Here is a 14471-nt window from a genome sequence, read left to right as displayed (position 1 = left end):
ATTAAAAGAGAAAATACAAACAAATAATAAAAAGATATTTTAAATTTTACCAAAAATGTAATCCAATTTAAAAAGGCACTTACGAATTTGAGAAACATACGTTCTCATTACATAGAAACTTATCAGCCTGTGAGGAACACATATTTTAAAAATCCTTTTACCGGACAAACCAATCATACAAAAAGATAAAATCAAAAGTATAAATATACAAATCATATTTTTAGTTTCTTTTCGACTTGGCCTCCATCAACGAGCCATCTTTAAGCATTTCTCGAGCATCATTCTCCATTCCTAGGGTAAACAGTGCAGCAGCTTGCAGATAAAGTGCGGTAGACCAATCTGGGGAGGTCACCTGAGCTTGCATTGCATCTCCCAGAGCTTCTTGTGCTTTGTTGTTCATCAAGTAGCACAAACAGCGTCTTGCATACACAGTTGCCGAACCCATAGTTCCATTTTCAATGTACTGAACCAAACAATATCCTTTATTTATGGAAGACTAATTTGATTGTAAAATATTTGTGGTTATTCTAGCAAAATGTTAAAAATTGGTAGAGAAACCCTGACCCTGTAAAATATTTGTGATTATCATATAGTAGTGTAGGCATTTGGCTAAAAAGTACTTACACTAGTGTATGATTCAATAGCACCATTGAAGTCCTTCGCTCGGAAAGCAGTGTCCCCACGCTTCCTACCGTTCAAAGCATCCTGTAATTGACTTGTCCACATTTGGAAGGAAAGCTGCAAAAAAGTAAATTGCTCAAAACATTCTGACTAGTAAAACAATAACTAATAAATGGTGGGAAAACAACTCATTTAAGAGGAATTGAGACCTCATTTGTAGCCCCCTCGTCGTCCTTGTATCCAGCCTTTTCTAGCATCTCATGTATGGCAGTTAGATCCATTCTCGAGCAAGCTTCCGCGAATGGTGATAAAGAATCCGTTTCTTTTGCATCTTCAGTTGGGGGTAGATGATCAATTGCCATCAAGGCAAGGGATGGCACCTATTTTAAAGCCACTAAATCATGAAACTGGAAATTTCTAACTTTCTAAGTACAATACAAGCCTTGAAGTAATTAGCACGAAATGCTCATATTGACATACCTCTGTTTGCTTCTGAAGAGCAGCGAGGGATGCTACAACAGCTTTTGCAGTGGGCCTTTCACGAGGCTCATATTGCAAACAGCGTGAAGCTATCTTCACTAACTCAGCTCCATCATCATTAGAGAAATGACCCTCTAAACATGAATCTGTTAGCATTTGAAAATTCTTTTCACGTATCAAGTCTAGAGCCTGCAAGCATAATTAGAACACAAATTTAGATAATTCTATCCAGGGAAAACAGCAAGAAAATGCAATGTACTTTCACCAATTTCCTGCCAGTTATGCAATATACTCGCAATTTCTTACCGAAGAATGCAATTTGTTGCCTAATTTGGATTAAATGGTAGTATAAAAGATGGCAACTATGTTGCCTAAATCGATACAAATTGCATTTTTGGTTAGAACACTAAGTGTGCTGCATTAGATAGGTTACATACTGGTCAAAAGTCAATAGGATATTTCATTTTAATTGCAGTTTTCCCTTACTGGTATCCTCTTGTGTAACTGTAAGATGAGAATTTTTTAAACCTTAAACTTACATGGCTAGGGGGAATGTGCTTTCCGCTTAGCAAATCAAGCAGTATGGTGCCAAAGCTGTAGATTATGCTCTCTGCTATTACTCTACCTGCCATATGGAAAGAAATTTTTTATGAATCAAACAATTTTACCAAGGAATGCATACTTTCTTAATGGCCATTTGTTCTACCTGTTTTCATATATTCAGGAGGGGTGAAAGCTAAGTTTGTACTGTAACTTTTTCCGTCTCGGCTATTCTTCATTAGTCCAAAGCATGAGAGCCTAGGATTACAATCCTGCATCATATAATTTTTTTATATCTCTGATCAATTTCCTATAATGAAATAGCAGCAAACTCATGTATATAAACAGAGACATCCTTACCTGATCAAATAGTATTCTATAGGCATTAAGATCGTGGTACAAGGATCGCCCTTTGCTGCTGCAGTACTCTAATGCTTGTGCCAAATACAATGCCACTCGTAATCGCATAGGCCATTTCAGAGGTTGGCTTTCCCCTAAATTGATTAACATATAAATATCAATAGTTTGTTTGTCTATAAACATTGCTATAGTGGAAGTTTGGACGAAAAGGGGACTAATTGCATCAAATTTTCTATACATATCAGGGAAAACTATAACATTCTGCTTATATACATTATACAACATCTACTATGAGAATTAGTCACCCGAATTTCAATAATCTAGGTATTATAATTAGATGCTCTTATAGACTTACAATGAAATAGGTGCTTGGATAAAGTTTCATTAGGCATGAATTCTGCCACCAGTAATCTCTCTTCTCCTTCACAGCAGCATCCCAACAGATTTGCTAACCTTTGGCTCCTAAGTTGCCCAACTGTTTTTGCTTCATCCTATAAACACAAATTTTTATATACATTAGTTATTTAGTATGCATACATACATGATATATACTTACCATATGCAAAGATCAAACATACAAGGAATTGACGGGTATCGGGCCAAGCCGACTTGTTAAACCGCTTAACCGCGATCAAACGATCACCATCAGCTAGCTTTCCTTTATACACAACATTGGGGGCCTTTTCACCATGTTCAGACACAACATTTTCAACAGAAAAACCATCAGTTGCATTCTTAAGCTCATCTAACTTGTACTCTCTAAAACAAGGCCACTTTAGCTTATCACTCTCTCCACCTTGATTCTCTGAAACATTTAAACATACATACGTTGAATAAAAGATGATAAAATACAGTAAAGATTCAAACTTTTGACATACCCAGATCAGAAGAACCAGGAATCTTGGATTTAAAACAACAACGACACCCACATGAAGGAAACCATGAACAAGAATAACAAGCTCCCATTTTGAAAAATCAAAGGATTAATTTTGCAAAAGTGGTTTTTCTTTGAGTGCTTTAATGGTTTTTTTTTTATGATTTTAAGAAGTAATGATGATGATGATGAAAAAGGATTGTTGTTTTCTTGAAAAGCATCAAGGAGTTTTAAGCATGAATAGGCTTTTTGGCATTTGCATAAAAAATGAATGATTAATGTGAGAGACAATGAGGAAAAGAGTGATGATGAGGGATAAAACAACAGTGATTATTTTCTTTCTTTTTATTTTGTAAACTAGCAATTCCCTCTCTTTTCTCTCTCCTTTGAGCATTCAATAGGGAGTGTGTATTATGCAAAGTTGTATAGTCACGTCTACTGTTGTAAACGAGTGAATTACTTGAGCTCGACTACTTGAAAGTTTGATGCGAGTTTAGCTCAAATGTGTTCAAATTGAGTTTGAATTTAGAGTACGCTTGATAAACAAGATTGAGCTTCAGACATTAAACTCGATTATGTGAGTCTAAACGAGCTTAAATAAGTATTGTTTTTCTATTTGGGATAGAAAAGGACGTCTAATCTTTGATAATATATGACTACCTTGGTACATAGAAACATGCCAAAAAAATCTGATTATGATATATAAATGATTAAATATTGAAACTGAGAAAAATAAAATGAGTGGATCCAATGAATTTTTAGGCATGTCAATTTTCCTTTATAGTAGACATATATTTTATTACTTTAAAAGAGAAATCTTATATGCTATTACGAGCATATAGGCTACCCTTACACCTCAATTTCACATGTAGTGAATAAAATACCCAAGCATGATATGTGTGATTTCATTCTCTCATACTCTAACTCTTTGCATCATGTAACTAGCTAGGGTGGCTCGCATACGCATCTTGGTGTGAATCTCATCTTACACGGCTTTCACTGGAGTTATGTTCAACGATGAAAGTCATTTTTAAAGGAAACGAATTATAAGTATACGGGGATATCATATATATGTACAACGTACATGTCTACTGAACACAATTAAGTACTGAAAGAGTATATAGTTGTTAAATGCTTACGAGTCACGAGTTGATTTACACCAAAAACGAGTTGAATCGTTAGTTGACTCATTTTTATCCAGACTCTTACGAGATGTTGTGTGAACTTGGACCAAGTCGCGAGTCGCAACCTTATAAATATTGTAGTTTGATACTATGGTTATATATAATATATATTATATTGATTGGTACATTATTTTGTGTGTAATTTATGTCGTTTTGATCTTTTTATTGCAAATTTGAAGATAAATTACATAATAAGTTTATGACTCAAAACTATTAAATGCAATATTTTGATAAATCTATTAAGACTTAAGAGTCGAGTCACTTTATGAATCACGAGTCAAAAATCTTGTTTTCGAGTCGAGTCAAAAGTTACGAGTCGACAACTATACAAGAGTATATTTTTAAAAGGCATTTATAACTTTATAGATATTTATAAAACATAAGAGTTGATTTTAAAAGTTGGTGTATATAATAATCACTCAAATATTTAGAAACGCAGTAATAACCACTATAGGCCTATAGCTATATGTAGGGAATGAGTATATGACATGAATTTTAGGCGTTACAAAAATAAATAGATCCATTGATATGTGATATAGTAACTTATTATACAAATCCATTGATGTAAAAGGTAATCATCTTTCAAGATGAGCCTCAAATAATGGAGAAAGCACATTGCAAGTATATTATAAAGAGGATTCTTTTGGCATTATATTATATATAGACCTATATATGTTAAAAGGCCCCTTTGACAGTGTGGCAAATAATTAGATTTTTTATTTTTTACTGGCATAGCATGCATTTTCTCTTCTTTTTCAGACAACCAAACCCACTGTGTCCGTAGAAGTATGATTCACCAATGGCCCCCTTCATAACTTGTCATTTGATATAGTACGTATAATATAATAATAAAGCCTTGATTATAATTTGACCAGTACCACGGCACGTACGTATAGAAACTTAGAAAGCATAAGTTCAGACCCGTTATGAATGTAAGTATGTAACTACATATGTAAACGGGTGCGTGTAATTGTGTAAATGATTGAAAAATTACAAATAGATAACTATTTAGGTGTGTAAAAAAAAAGAAGAAAAAAAAAGTTGAGTCGAGCCGTGTCAAATTTATTTTATTTCTAAAACTACCCGAATGCTTATGCCAAAATTTATATTTTGGTCTACTAGAAATAAGTTTTTATCAAATATGTTAGCTTCATCTTTATTATAAATAAAAGACAATTGTCTTTCAAAAGTATTTTTAAAAAAAATATGATGTGGCAAGTCTACATATTTTCTTAAAAGGTCTTTATTTTAATTATGATGTCATAAATAATTTACAATACTTTTAATTAAATATAGACCAAAATAGCTCACTAAATGTTTATTTAAAGTTTCCAATCTTCTATTACAAAGAAAGAAAAAAAAATTTATATAGTATAATATCCTTTTATGTTTTGTTAATGAAATAGGTGTTTTAATTTATAAATTATTGTGTTATTTAATTCACTATATCCATATCGATTTATAATATATTAATAACAAAAATTACATGCATATACTTTAGTTTTATAATTTTAATTAAAACGATCGGGTTGAACCCGGGTAAATTCGCTAGTATTGTATTAAAACTGAAATGTTAAGGTTGACTAGCTTGTTTGACTTGAGATAAATAAACAACATTCCAATATGCGAGCTTGCATCCTAGGCATTCTCACATCCTTTGGTCGATGAAGGGTACTAGGGTAGTGAAGGTTTTCTTGGGTCCATATATAATATTCATTTTTTTTCTAAATAGATTATTTTAGTTGATTATTTGGGTGTATTGTGAGATATAGTGAATTATTGAATTGAATCTGAAGATGATGAGTAGTTAAAAATAATTTTTAACTGCAATGTATAATATTTCAATAATGCAACTTAACTATGCTAGAGTAGAAGATTATAGGGAGATTTCGTGCTTGAACTCCTTTCGGTGCCGCCCCTTTATAGAGTTTGTTTGATCAATTTCAATATTCAAATTATTGTTTTCATTTTGATTACACCACTCAAAATATTATTATGACCTATATACTAGATATATAACTTTGATTGTCACTTTAATGTGGCTTTTAGTAAAAGAAAATCATTACAAAAGTATCGACGTTTATGTTAATAATTGGAAAGTTAATATTATGTGTTTCAATTGTGGTTCAAAAGATTCAACGTTTTTGTTATGGCCTTATGGTTACTTGTATAAGAATCTTTTGGATACTAACTATCATTAGTAGTTCAAATTAGCTAGCCCAGTGCTCAAAAGTAAATAACCAGATAATATACACATCCACTTTTTTCGACAATACTTTTATTTCTTGTAACTTATAATCAATACAACTTTATAAAATCTATTGATATTGGTAAAAAAAAAAAAAAAAATGTATTTTGTCAGGAACAAAGTCTCACAACCTTAGCCCCGGTTAGACACATAGTCTGAAGCCCACTTGGATTTGGACCTTTCCCCTTTTGAAGGATCGAATCCAAGCCCATAGTTGGTAGAAGCTCCCCAAGTGACCCCCCCAGATGTCACATGTGCTATGAAGAGTTGGTTTGGTCCTACTTTAATTATGGTTGAATAGAAATGTATGTGAAACAAAAGGTTAATAAAAATTCGCCATAGATGAATTGTATACAAACAGTGTCATATAATCTATACAAAATTTCTATTGTATCTAATGGTGTGAAGGATAACATAAAGGGTGTATACATGTGTGCTAAATGAGTATACATTCTTTCGAGCATTAAACTGATAAAAAAAAAAAAAAAAGTATATATGTTAACAACCGCGAATGGTCGCATGTGAGTCGCATTAAATGGTTAGGGTGATTAGATATTTAGGTGTGTTGCGGGCAAGTTAGATGGGTTTTGGATGGTTACGGGTGAATAGTTGATTAGTGTCAATTATTTACACTGTATTTTTGAGTTTTGATTTTAAGGGATAGAAAAAGAAAGGATAAGAAAACCTTATTTTTTTCATTCTTGAGTTTTTTTTTCAAAAGAAAATAATGGGAATGAAAAGAAAACTCAAAGCTTTTTTATCTAAAAAGTTTCCGGCCATATTTGGCCAGATTTGGATGGAAACTTTGCACTCATGTATACAATTACCTGTTTACCCTTTAATCATCAACAACCTTTTAGATCTGGATGTCTTGCTATTGCTTTTCTTTGTTGCTGCTGCTGTTGCTATCATTAAAATTTGGTCAGTATATGAGTTGTGTGTATTACATTATGTATGGGCTTTTTGTCAGTGTTGCAAGATGGTGGTGTTGTTTTATTCATTGAGCCGCCACAAATTACAGAGATACATTACCAGGTTCAAATGAATTTTTAATATAGACCCATTTTATTTGTTGTTGTCTATTTGTGTAGGATTATATATCTTGTTATACATCGCACAAGCTCTGACTACCTGATTACAAACATTATGTTTATATAATTCAATTGTATTGTGTTTTTGTTTGAATATGTAAGATTTTATTGGGTAATTATATAGAAAGGATATAATTGTAAAGTTATGTATTTTTTCCTTTTCTTTTCTTTGAGTTTCTATTGAACTCAAGAATGTAACCCTTTTATGTAATTTTTTTTCTGTCCTTCTACTATCAAATCTTCTCCTTTCTTTTCTTTTAAATTAAACTCAAAAATAGAGTGTTAGTCTATTTTGTGTGTTTTAATCTATTCATGAATGTCGATTATATAGCCTATTTACTAGTGTGGTAGACAATTCAGGTGTTATAGGTATCGCGAATACCAAATGTAAAATTTCGATTAATTAGCTTCCAAAAAATATTTCATTTTTAGAATATATAATTTGCTATCAAATACTATCAATGAAAAGGTACGAGTTAAAAATTTTATTTTGATTCATGAACAAACTTTAAAGATCTATAGATTAAATCTCAATTTAATATATGTATTAATCCAATCTCAATTGAATCAACAATAATCTCCTTAAACCAAAAATCCTTACTGCTACTCAGAAAGGATTCACACAACTAAATATTGTGTGTTCTATTACAATAATAATCAAAAGTAATATTTGAGAGAAACGATCTAAAAAACAAGAGAAACTCAAAGGATGTTATGAACCCTAAACGGGTTATAACCATATATATATACAAGGGAACTTTAAGCTAATAACAAAAATAGTCCATGTACTTCTAATCTTCTAGATTCTTCAACTTTAGTCCTTGAAGCTTAAGTCTTGACCTTCTAAGTCCATCTTTAATAAAGCAGCTTATAAATTCTTGATAACTTCCTTTTGAATCAACAAAATAATCCTGACAAGAACTAATCATACAATAAGAACATATATAAGCAAGAATAAGATTACAAATATGCATTTTAACATCCCCCTTAATCTTATTCTCAAACAAATTAAGTAACTTCATTTTGTTGCAGAAAATATCATGAGATTTAGTATCCAATTCTTTTGTTAGAATGTCTGCTATATTATCAGCAGAATTTATTTTCTCAACCTTAATAACTCCTGCCAAAATTTTTTCCCTCACAAAATGAAGATCAATTTCCAAGTGTTTGGTCCTTTCATGGAAAACAGGGTTGGAAGAAACTTTAATAGCAGATTTATTATCAAAAATACTGTGACAGGAATTACATTTCTAAATTGTAAATCCTGCAAAAATTTTACAATCCAAATGACTTCACAGGTTACAACAGCAAGTGCTTTATATTCCCCTTCAGTAGAAGATTTTGAAACAGTATTTTGTTTTTTACTTTTCCAAGACACTAAAGATCCACAAAGAAAAACACAATATCCAGTAACAGATCTTCTACTAGCAATGCACTTACCCTAATCTGAATCAACATAAGCCTCAAGGTTTAAAGAAGAAGATTTAAGAATAGAGATACCTTTTCCAGGAGCACCTTTCAAATATCTAAGAACTCTAAGAGCAACTTTAAGATGAGAAACCAAGGGTGTATGCATAAATTGACTTAAGCAATGGACAGTATAAGCAATATCTGGCCTAGTATGAGTTAAGTAAATTAATTTACCAATAAGTTTCTGATAGTTAGTTATATTAACTAAAACAGGATCAGAATTGCTTTCTTCACTAGATAGTTGCACATTAGGGTCTAAAGGTACATGTATAGGTTTTCCAGCAAGTAAACCAAACTCTTCAAGAAGATCTAAACAATATTTCCTTTGATTTAAACAAACCCCATTGGTAGTTTTAATCACCTCTATTCCAAGAAAATATTTCAGTAAACCCAAATCTTTAATTAGAAATTGAGTTTTTAGATAGGCTTTAAAACTCTCAATTTCTTTTTCATTATTGTTTGTCACTATTATATCATCAACATACACAAGTAGAGCAATGAACAAGTTACCAGAATGCTTAGTAAACAAAGAATAGTCACTTTTACTTTGTATAAAACCATGCTTAACCAAAGCCTCAGTTAACTTAGCATTCCATTGTCTAGGAGCTTGCTTTAAACCATACAAAGATTTATTAAGTTTACAAACCCTTTTATCATTTATATCACAAAAACCTTCAGGAGGTTTCATATACACAGTTTCATCAAGATCACCATACAAGAAAGCATTATTTATATCAAGTTGATACAAATTCCAGTCATTTTGAATAGCAATACTAATTAAACATCTAACAGTAACAATTTTGACCACAGGAGAGAAAGTCTCATCAAAATCTACTCCTTTTCCTTGGCTATAACCTTTAGCCACAAGTCTAGCTTTGTATCTTTCTATTTCACCATTAGACTTATATTTGATCTTGTATATCCATTTACAACCTATAGGTTTTCTATCTTTAGGAAGCTCAGTTAATTCCCAAGTATTATTTCTATGTAAAGCCATAGCATCTACCCATTCAGTATGTTTACAAGCATCACTGTACCTCTGAGGTTCAGTGCTTTTATTAAGCATGGATACAAAAGAGAAACAATCACTAGTAAGGGCAGAATAACACACAAACTTTTCAAGACCATATTTAATACTAGAATTAACAATAAAGTCTTTATATTTTCTAGGAAAAATAGAAACTCTATCAGATCTTCTCAAATTCTGACTATCAAAGTTATCATTGTTCAAAAATTGATTTTCAACTTGATCATTATCACCATTATTCTCAAATAATTGATCATTATCTTGAATGATATGATTATCTAAATTATCTTCACCCTCAGAATTTTGTATATTATCCTCAAGTGTTGCAGTTGTCTCACTCTCATTGGCAGAGTCACCATTGATACTACCAGAATGAGAGGGACTGTTGCCATCACTATTAGGAACCCTTTCATCTCTCTCCTCATCATTGGGTGGTTTAGGATACTCATTATCATCAAAAAAATCAAAAACATTATTGTCATTTTGTTTAATAAAATCAGTTTGTTGTTTTAAAGGAAAAACATTTTCAAAAAATTGAACATCTCTTGACACAAAATTTGAGTTATCAATAAGAGAAAGAAGTCTATAACCCTTTTTTGAAAATGAGTAACCTAACAAAATACTTTTGGTAGTTCTACTAGAAAATTTATCAAAATTATTTAGTTTTTTAGAAAAACACAAACAACCAAAAGTTTTTAAGTGAGAGAGATTGGGAGACTGATTAAAGATCATTTCATAAGGAGTCTTTCCATTAAGCACAGAGGATGGCAATCTGTTAATCAAGTATGTAGCAGTTAGAACACATTCAGTCCACAAGTTAAAAGGGAGTCCCCCCTGAAATAAAAGAGACCTAGCAACATTTAGTATATGTCTATGCTTTCTTTCAACCACTCCATTTTGTTGAGGTGTGTAAACATTGGAAGTTTGATGAATAATACCATTTGTTTTAACAAATGTATCAAATTTAGAATTTAAAAACTCAGTTCCATTATCACTTCTCAAAGTTTTAATGGTAGTTTTAAACTGATTTTTAATTAAATTAAAAAACTCAGTTACATGATCAAGAACTTCATCTTTAGATTTCATTAAATAAACCCAAACAACTCTAGAAAAATCATCAACTATAGTGAGAAAATATTTGAACTCACCTCTTCATGTAACTTTATAAGGTCTCCAAACATCTAAATGTACTAATTCACTAAGAAAAGTAGTTTTATGTTCACTAATTGGAAAACTGTTTCTAGTTTGTTTAGCTTGATGACATATTTCACAAACAGTTTCCTTTTCACTTTTAAAATTGAGAAGAGACTGCATCTATGTAGCACCGAAACGGATACTGCAAATGGACACGGGAACGATACGGGAATGGGAAACGGCAAAACTAAAAAATTTAGGATACGGGTACGGCAAAGATACGATAATAAAAAAATTAAAAAATAAAAATATATTTATTTTATATAGAGAAAGACTTGAGACTTCAGAGATTATGTATAATTATTTATGTATAGTTCTATAACATATGCTTAATAGTAACCGGTGATCACGGATTAAATTTGTAATAATCAATTTTGGAATAGAAAAAGCTTGATGGTTATCTCAATTGTATAATGTAGTTGGTTTGTGTTAGGGGTATGCATAGTCGCAAAATGACAGTCGTTTTTGGAATAGAAAAAGCTTATTGAAATGCTAATATTAATTAGAAACGGTATGGAAGCTTCATAGAAACGTTTCGGTATATATGGAAACTTCAAGGAAACGTTTCGTACCAGTTTCGTGCGAGTTTCCATTCCCATGGAGTTTCCGAAACGGGTATGCTTACCTGCTTGGAGTTTCGGTGCATCATAGGACTGCATTATATCTAAAACAACATTAGAAGGATGACCTAATCTAGCATGCCACACAGATTTTGACACATTGCAAGTAACAAATCTATCCATACCTTTTACACATTCATCAATATAGTATAATCCACCCTGTTGTTTACCAGTTCCCAGAACTTTCATTGCATTCAAACCCTGAGTCATAATGTAACATACTGATTCATCAAAAGCAATAAGGAGTTTACTATGCATTGCAACCTTTGTGAACAGATAACAGTTTGACACAATATTCTGGTAGTACTAGCACATCATATAAGGTCAAATAGTCTGCCACTTGCAAATTTCCTATTTTAGTAATATAAGCAAAAGTACCATTAGGATGACAAACTTTGATTTTTAAAGCAGAAATGTCAATTTATGACAGAGGCATACCATTTTGACATAGAGAATTAACCTCATGATGAAGATTAAAGATCACAGAACCATCTACTTTGTCATAAGTTTCTTTTAATTCTTTCCATACAAGACTATCTTTTCTACTAAAGATTTGCCCTAAATAAAATTCTTCATTAATAGAATTAAGAATCCAAGAAAGCACAACAGCATTACATCTATCCCACTGTTTTCCTAACACTTCATCAGTATTTGACCTTTTACAAGTTCCATCAATCATAGCACAACTCCAGATTTGATAATTTTCAGTACCTTTTAGCTTTATAGAAACAATAGACAGAGTAGAAGAATCATTAGGATGTAAATGTAAGGGACTGCTAAGATCAAGCTTGCTAATCTGAGTAACATTATTTTCAGATTCATTATTTGACACATAACCATACTCTTCATACCCATACAAGTTATCATCATCCATTTTAACACAATATTACAGTTAATCTCAAACAAGAACCAGTCAATTAGCAATCACAAACAAATAACAAGTAGATAAACAGTTAATCTCAATTAACAAACACAATATTTCAAGAACAAATAAAAAATAACTAAATATATATATATATATATATATATATATATATGAAAATAAAACTTATTCTCCCAAAGGTGTCAGGGAAAGGATTCCTTGCCTTTCAAAAGGTAGGTCAAGTTTAACACCGATGTTTTGAATGAGAATAAGATAAAAGAAATTTTAGAATAGAAAAAATAATAAAGAGATAAGGGAATAGAAAACAAACAGTGCTATCAGATGAAATAAAGAATGAACAACTCTATTGTTCAATCGATTCACTTAGTTGATGAATAACAGAATCACAAAGAAGAAGCCAAACTATTCAATCGATTCTCTTAGTCGATGAACAGAGGAAACCCTAACCCTAATTTCTTCAAATTAGGTTTTTCAATCACAACTGGATCTGAATACTTTAACGGTGATCAAATGATCATACGCCGTTAACAATAACTAGATCTAAACTCAAAATCCCCAAAAAAACCGAAACCCTAAATCGGAGATCTCAAAACCCTAAGATTATTATTATTACAAAATTAATTCGATTAATCGATGTAATCTTCTAACGCAACCTGGCTCTGATACCATGAACAAACTTTAAAGATCCATAGATTAAATCTATTAACCCAATCTCAATTGAATCAAAAATAATCTCCTTACACCAAAAATCCTCACTGCTACTCAGAAAGGATTCACACAACTAAATATTGTGTGTTCTATTACAATAATAATCAAAAGTAATATTTGAGAGAAACGATCTAAAAAACAAGAGAAAGTCAAAGGATGTTATGAACCCTAAAACGGGTTATAACCATATATATATACAAGGGAACTTTAAGCTAATAACAAAAATAGTCCCTGTACTTCTAATCTTCTAGATTCTTCAACTTTAGTCCCTGAAGCTTAAGTCTTGACCTTCTAAGTCCATCTTTAATAAAGCAGCTTATAAATTCTTGATAACTTCCTTTTGAATCAACAAAATAATCTTGACAAGAACTAATCATACAATAAGAACATATATAAGCAAGAATAAGATTACAAATATGCATTTTAACAATTCATCTACGAAGCGCGTAACACGACCAGGTCAAACAGGGTACCCCACCACCCACTATTAGCGGCGACGTCGCCGCAAATAATGGGTCCCAACTGATAGACTGCAGAGATTCAACGCGACCGTTTCACGTGTCATGGACCCCACTATTTGCGGCGATGTCGCCGCTAATAGTGGACCCCGCTGACAGACTACATAGATTTAAACGCGCAGATCTTTCTTTCCTTTCATCTATCTCTTCTTCTTCACACCACTCGACCTGCAAAAAAAAAAAAAAAATTCGGCTATCCAAAAAAAACCTCCGGGCCATCTATCCCCTCTATATCAACAATCCGGCCACCCTCGGCTTCCGGGCTCCTTCTCCGGCTATTTTTGAGGCAATATATCCTTTTTATTTGCATAATCCGGCCATCTATCCCCTCATCCTCCTTATCAACAATCCTATTTGTTTGTCCCACGTTTTTTGGCGTCCCGGCCTCCATTTTCAGACGCGGTATTAGCGGCGACTGTTTTCCGGCGAACCAGTTTTCCGGCGAACGAATTTTCCGGCGACCCAGTTTTGAAAACGAAATGGCTTTGAAAACGACTGTGCTAAATACGTATACGTCAATATACATGTGCTAAATATAATTGGAATATGGCTTTGAAAACGAAATTTGTGAATGAAAACGACTGAAAATGAAAGTTATGCGTATGAAAACTAAAAGATTGAAAACGAAAGTTATGCGTATGAAAACTAAAAGA

General features: G+C 32.1%; 1 protein-coding gene across 1 annotated transcript; it reads right to left on the bottom strand.

Annotated features, from left to right (window-relative positions):
• Positions 1 to 24: 24 nt before the first annotated feature.
• On the bottom strand, positions 25 to 3154 carry LOC122592457 (serine/threonine-protein kinase BSK5-like). Its single transcript, XM_043764692.1, has 10 exons — positions 2880 to 3154; positions 2580 to 2806; positions 2357 to 2492; positions 2002 to 2135; positions 1808 to 1913; positions 1641 to 1726; positions 1102 to 1290; positions 831 to 1001; positions 625 to 738; positions 25 to 463 (listed from the first exon to the last, which is right to left on the bottom strand). The coding sequence occupies exons 1-10, from the start codon at positions 2965 to 2967 to the stop codon at positions 221 to 223; spliced, it is 1494 nt and encodes a 497-aa protein (XP_043620627.1). The 5' UTR covers positions 2968 to 3154; the 3' UTR covers positions 25 to 220.
• Positions 3155 to 14471: the final 11317 nt, after the last annotated feature.

This window comes from Erigeron canadensis, chromosome 3 (assembly GCF_010389155.1).
Source record: "Erigeron canadensis isolate Cc75 chromosome 3, C_canadensis_v1, whole genome shotgun sequence".
NCBI lineage: Eukaryota > Viridiplantae > Streptophyta > Magnoliopsida > Asterales > Asteraceae > Erigeron > Erigeron canadensis.
Note: the sequence above shows the minus strand (reverse complement) of the source record. Positions and strands in the feature narration are given on the sequence as shown.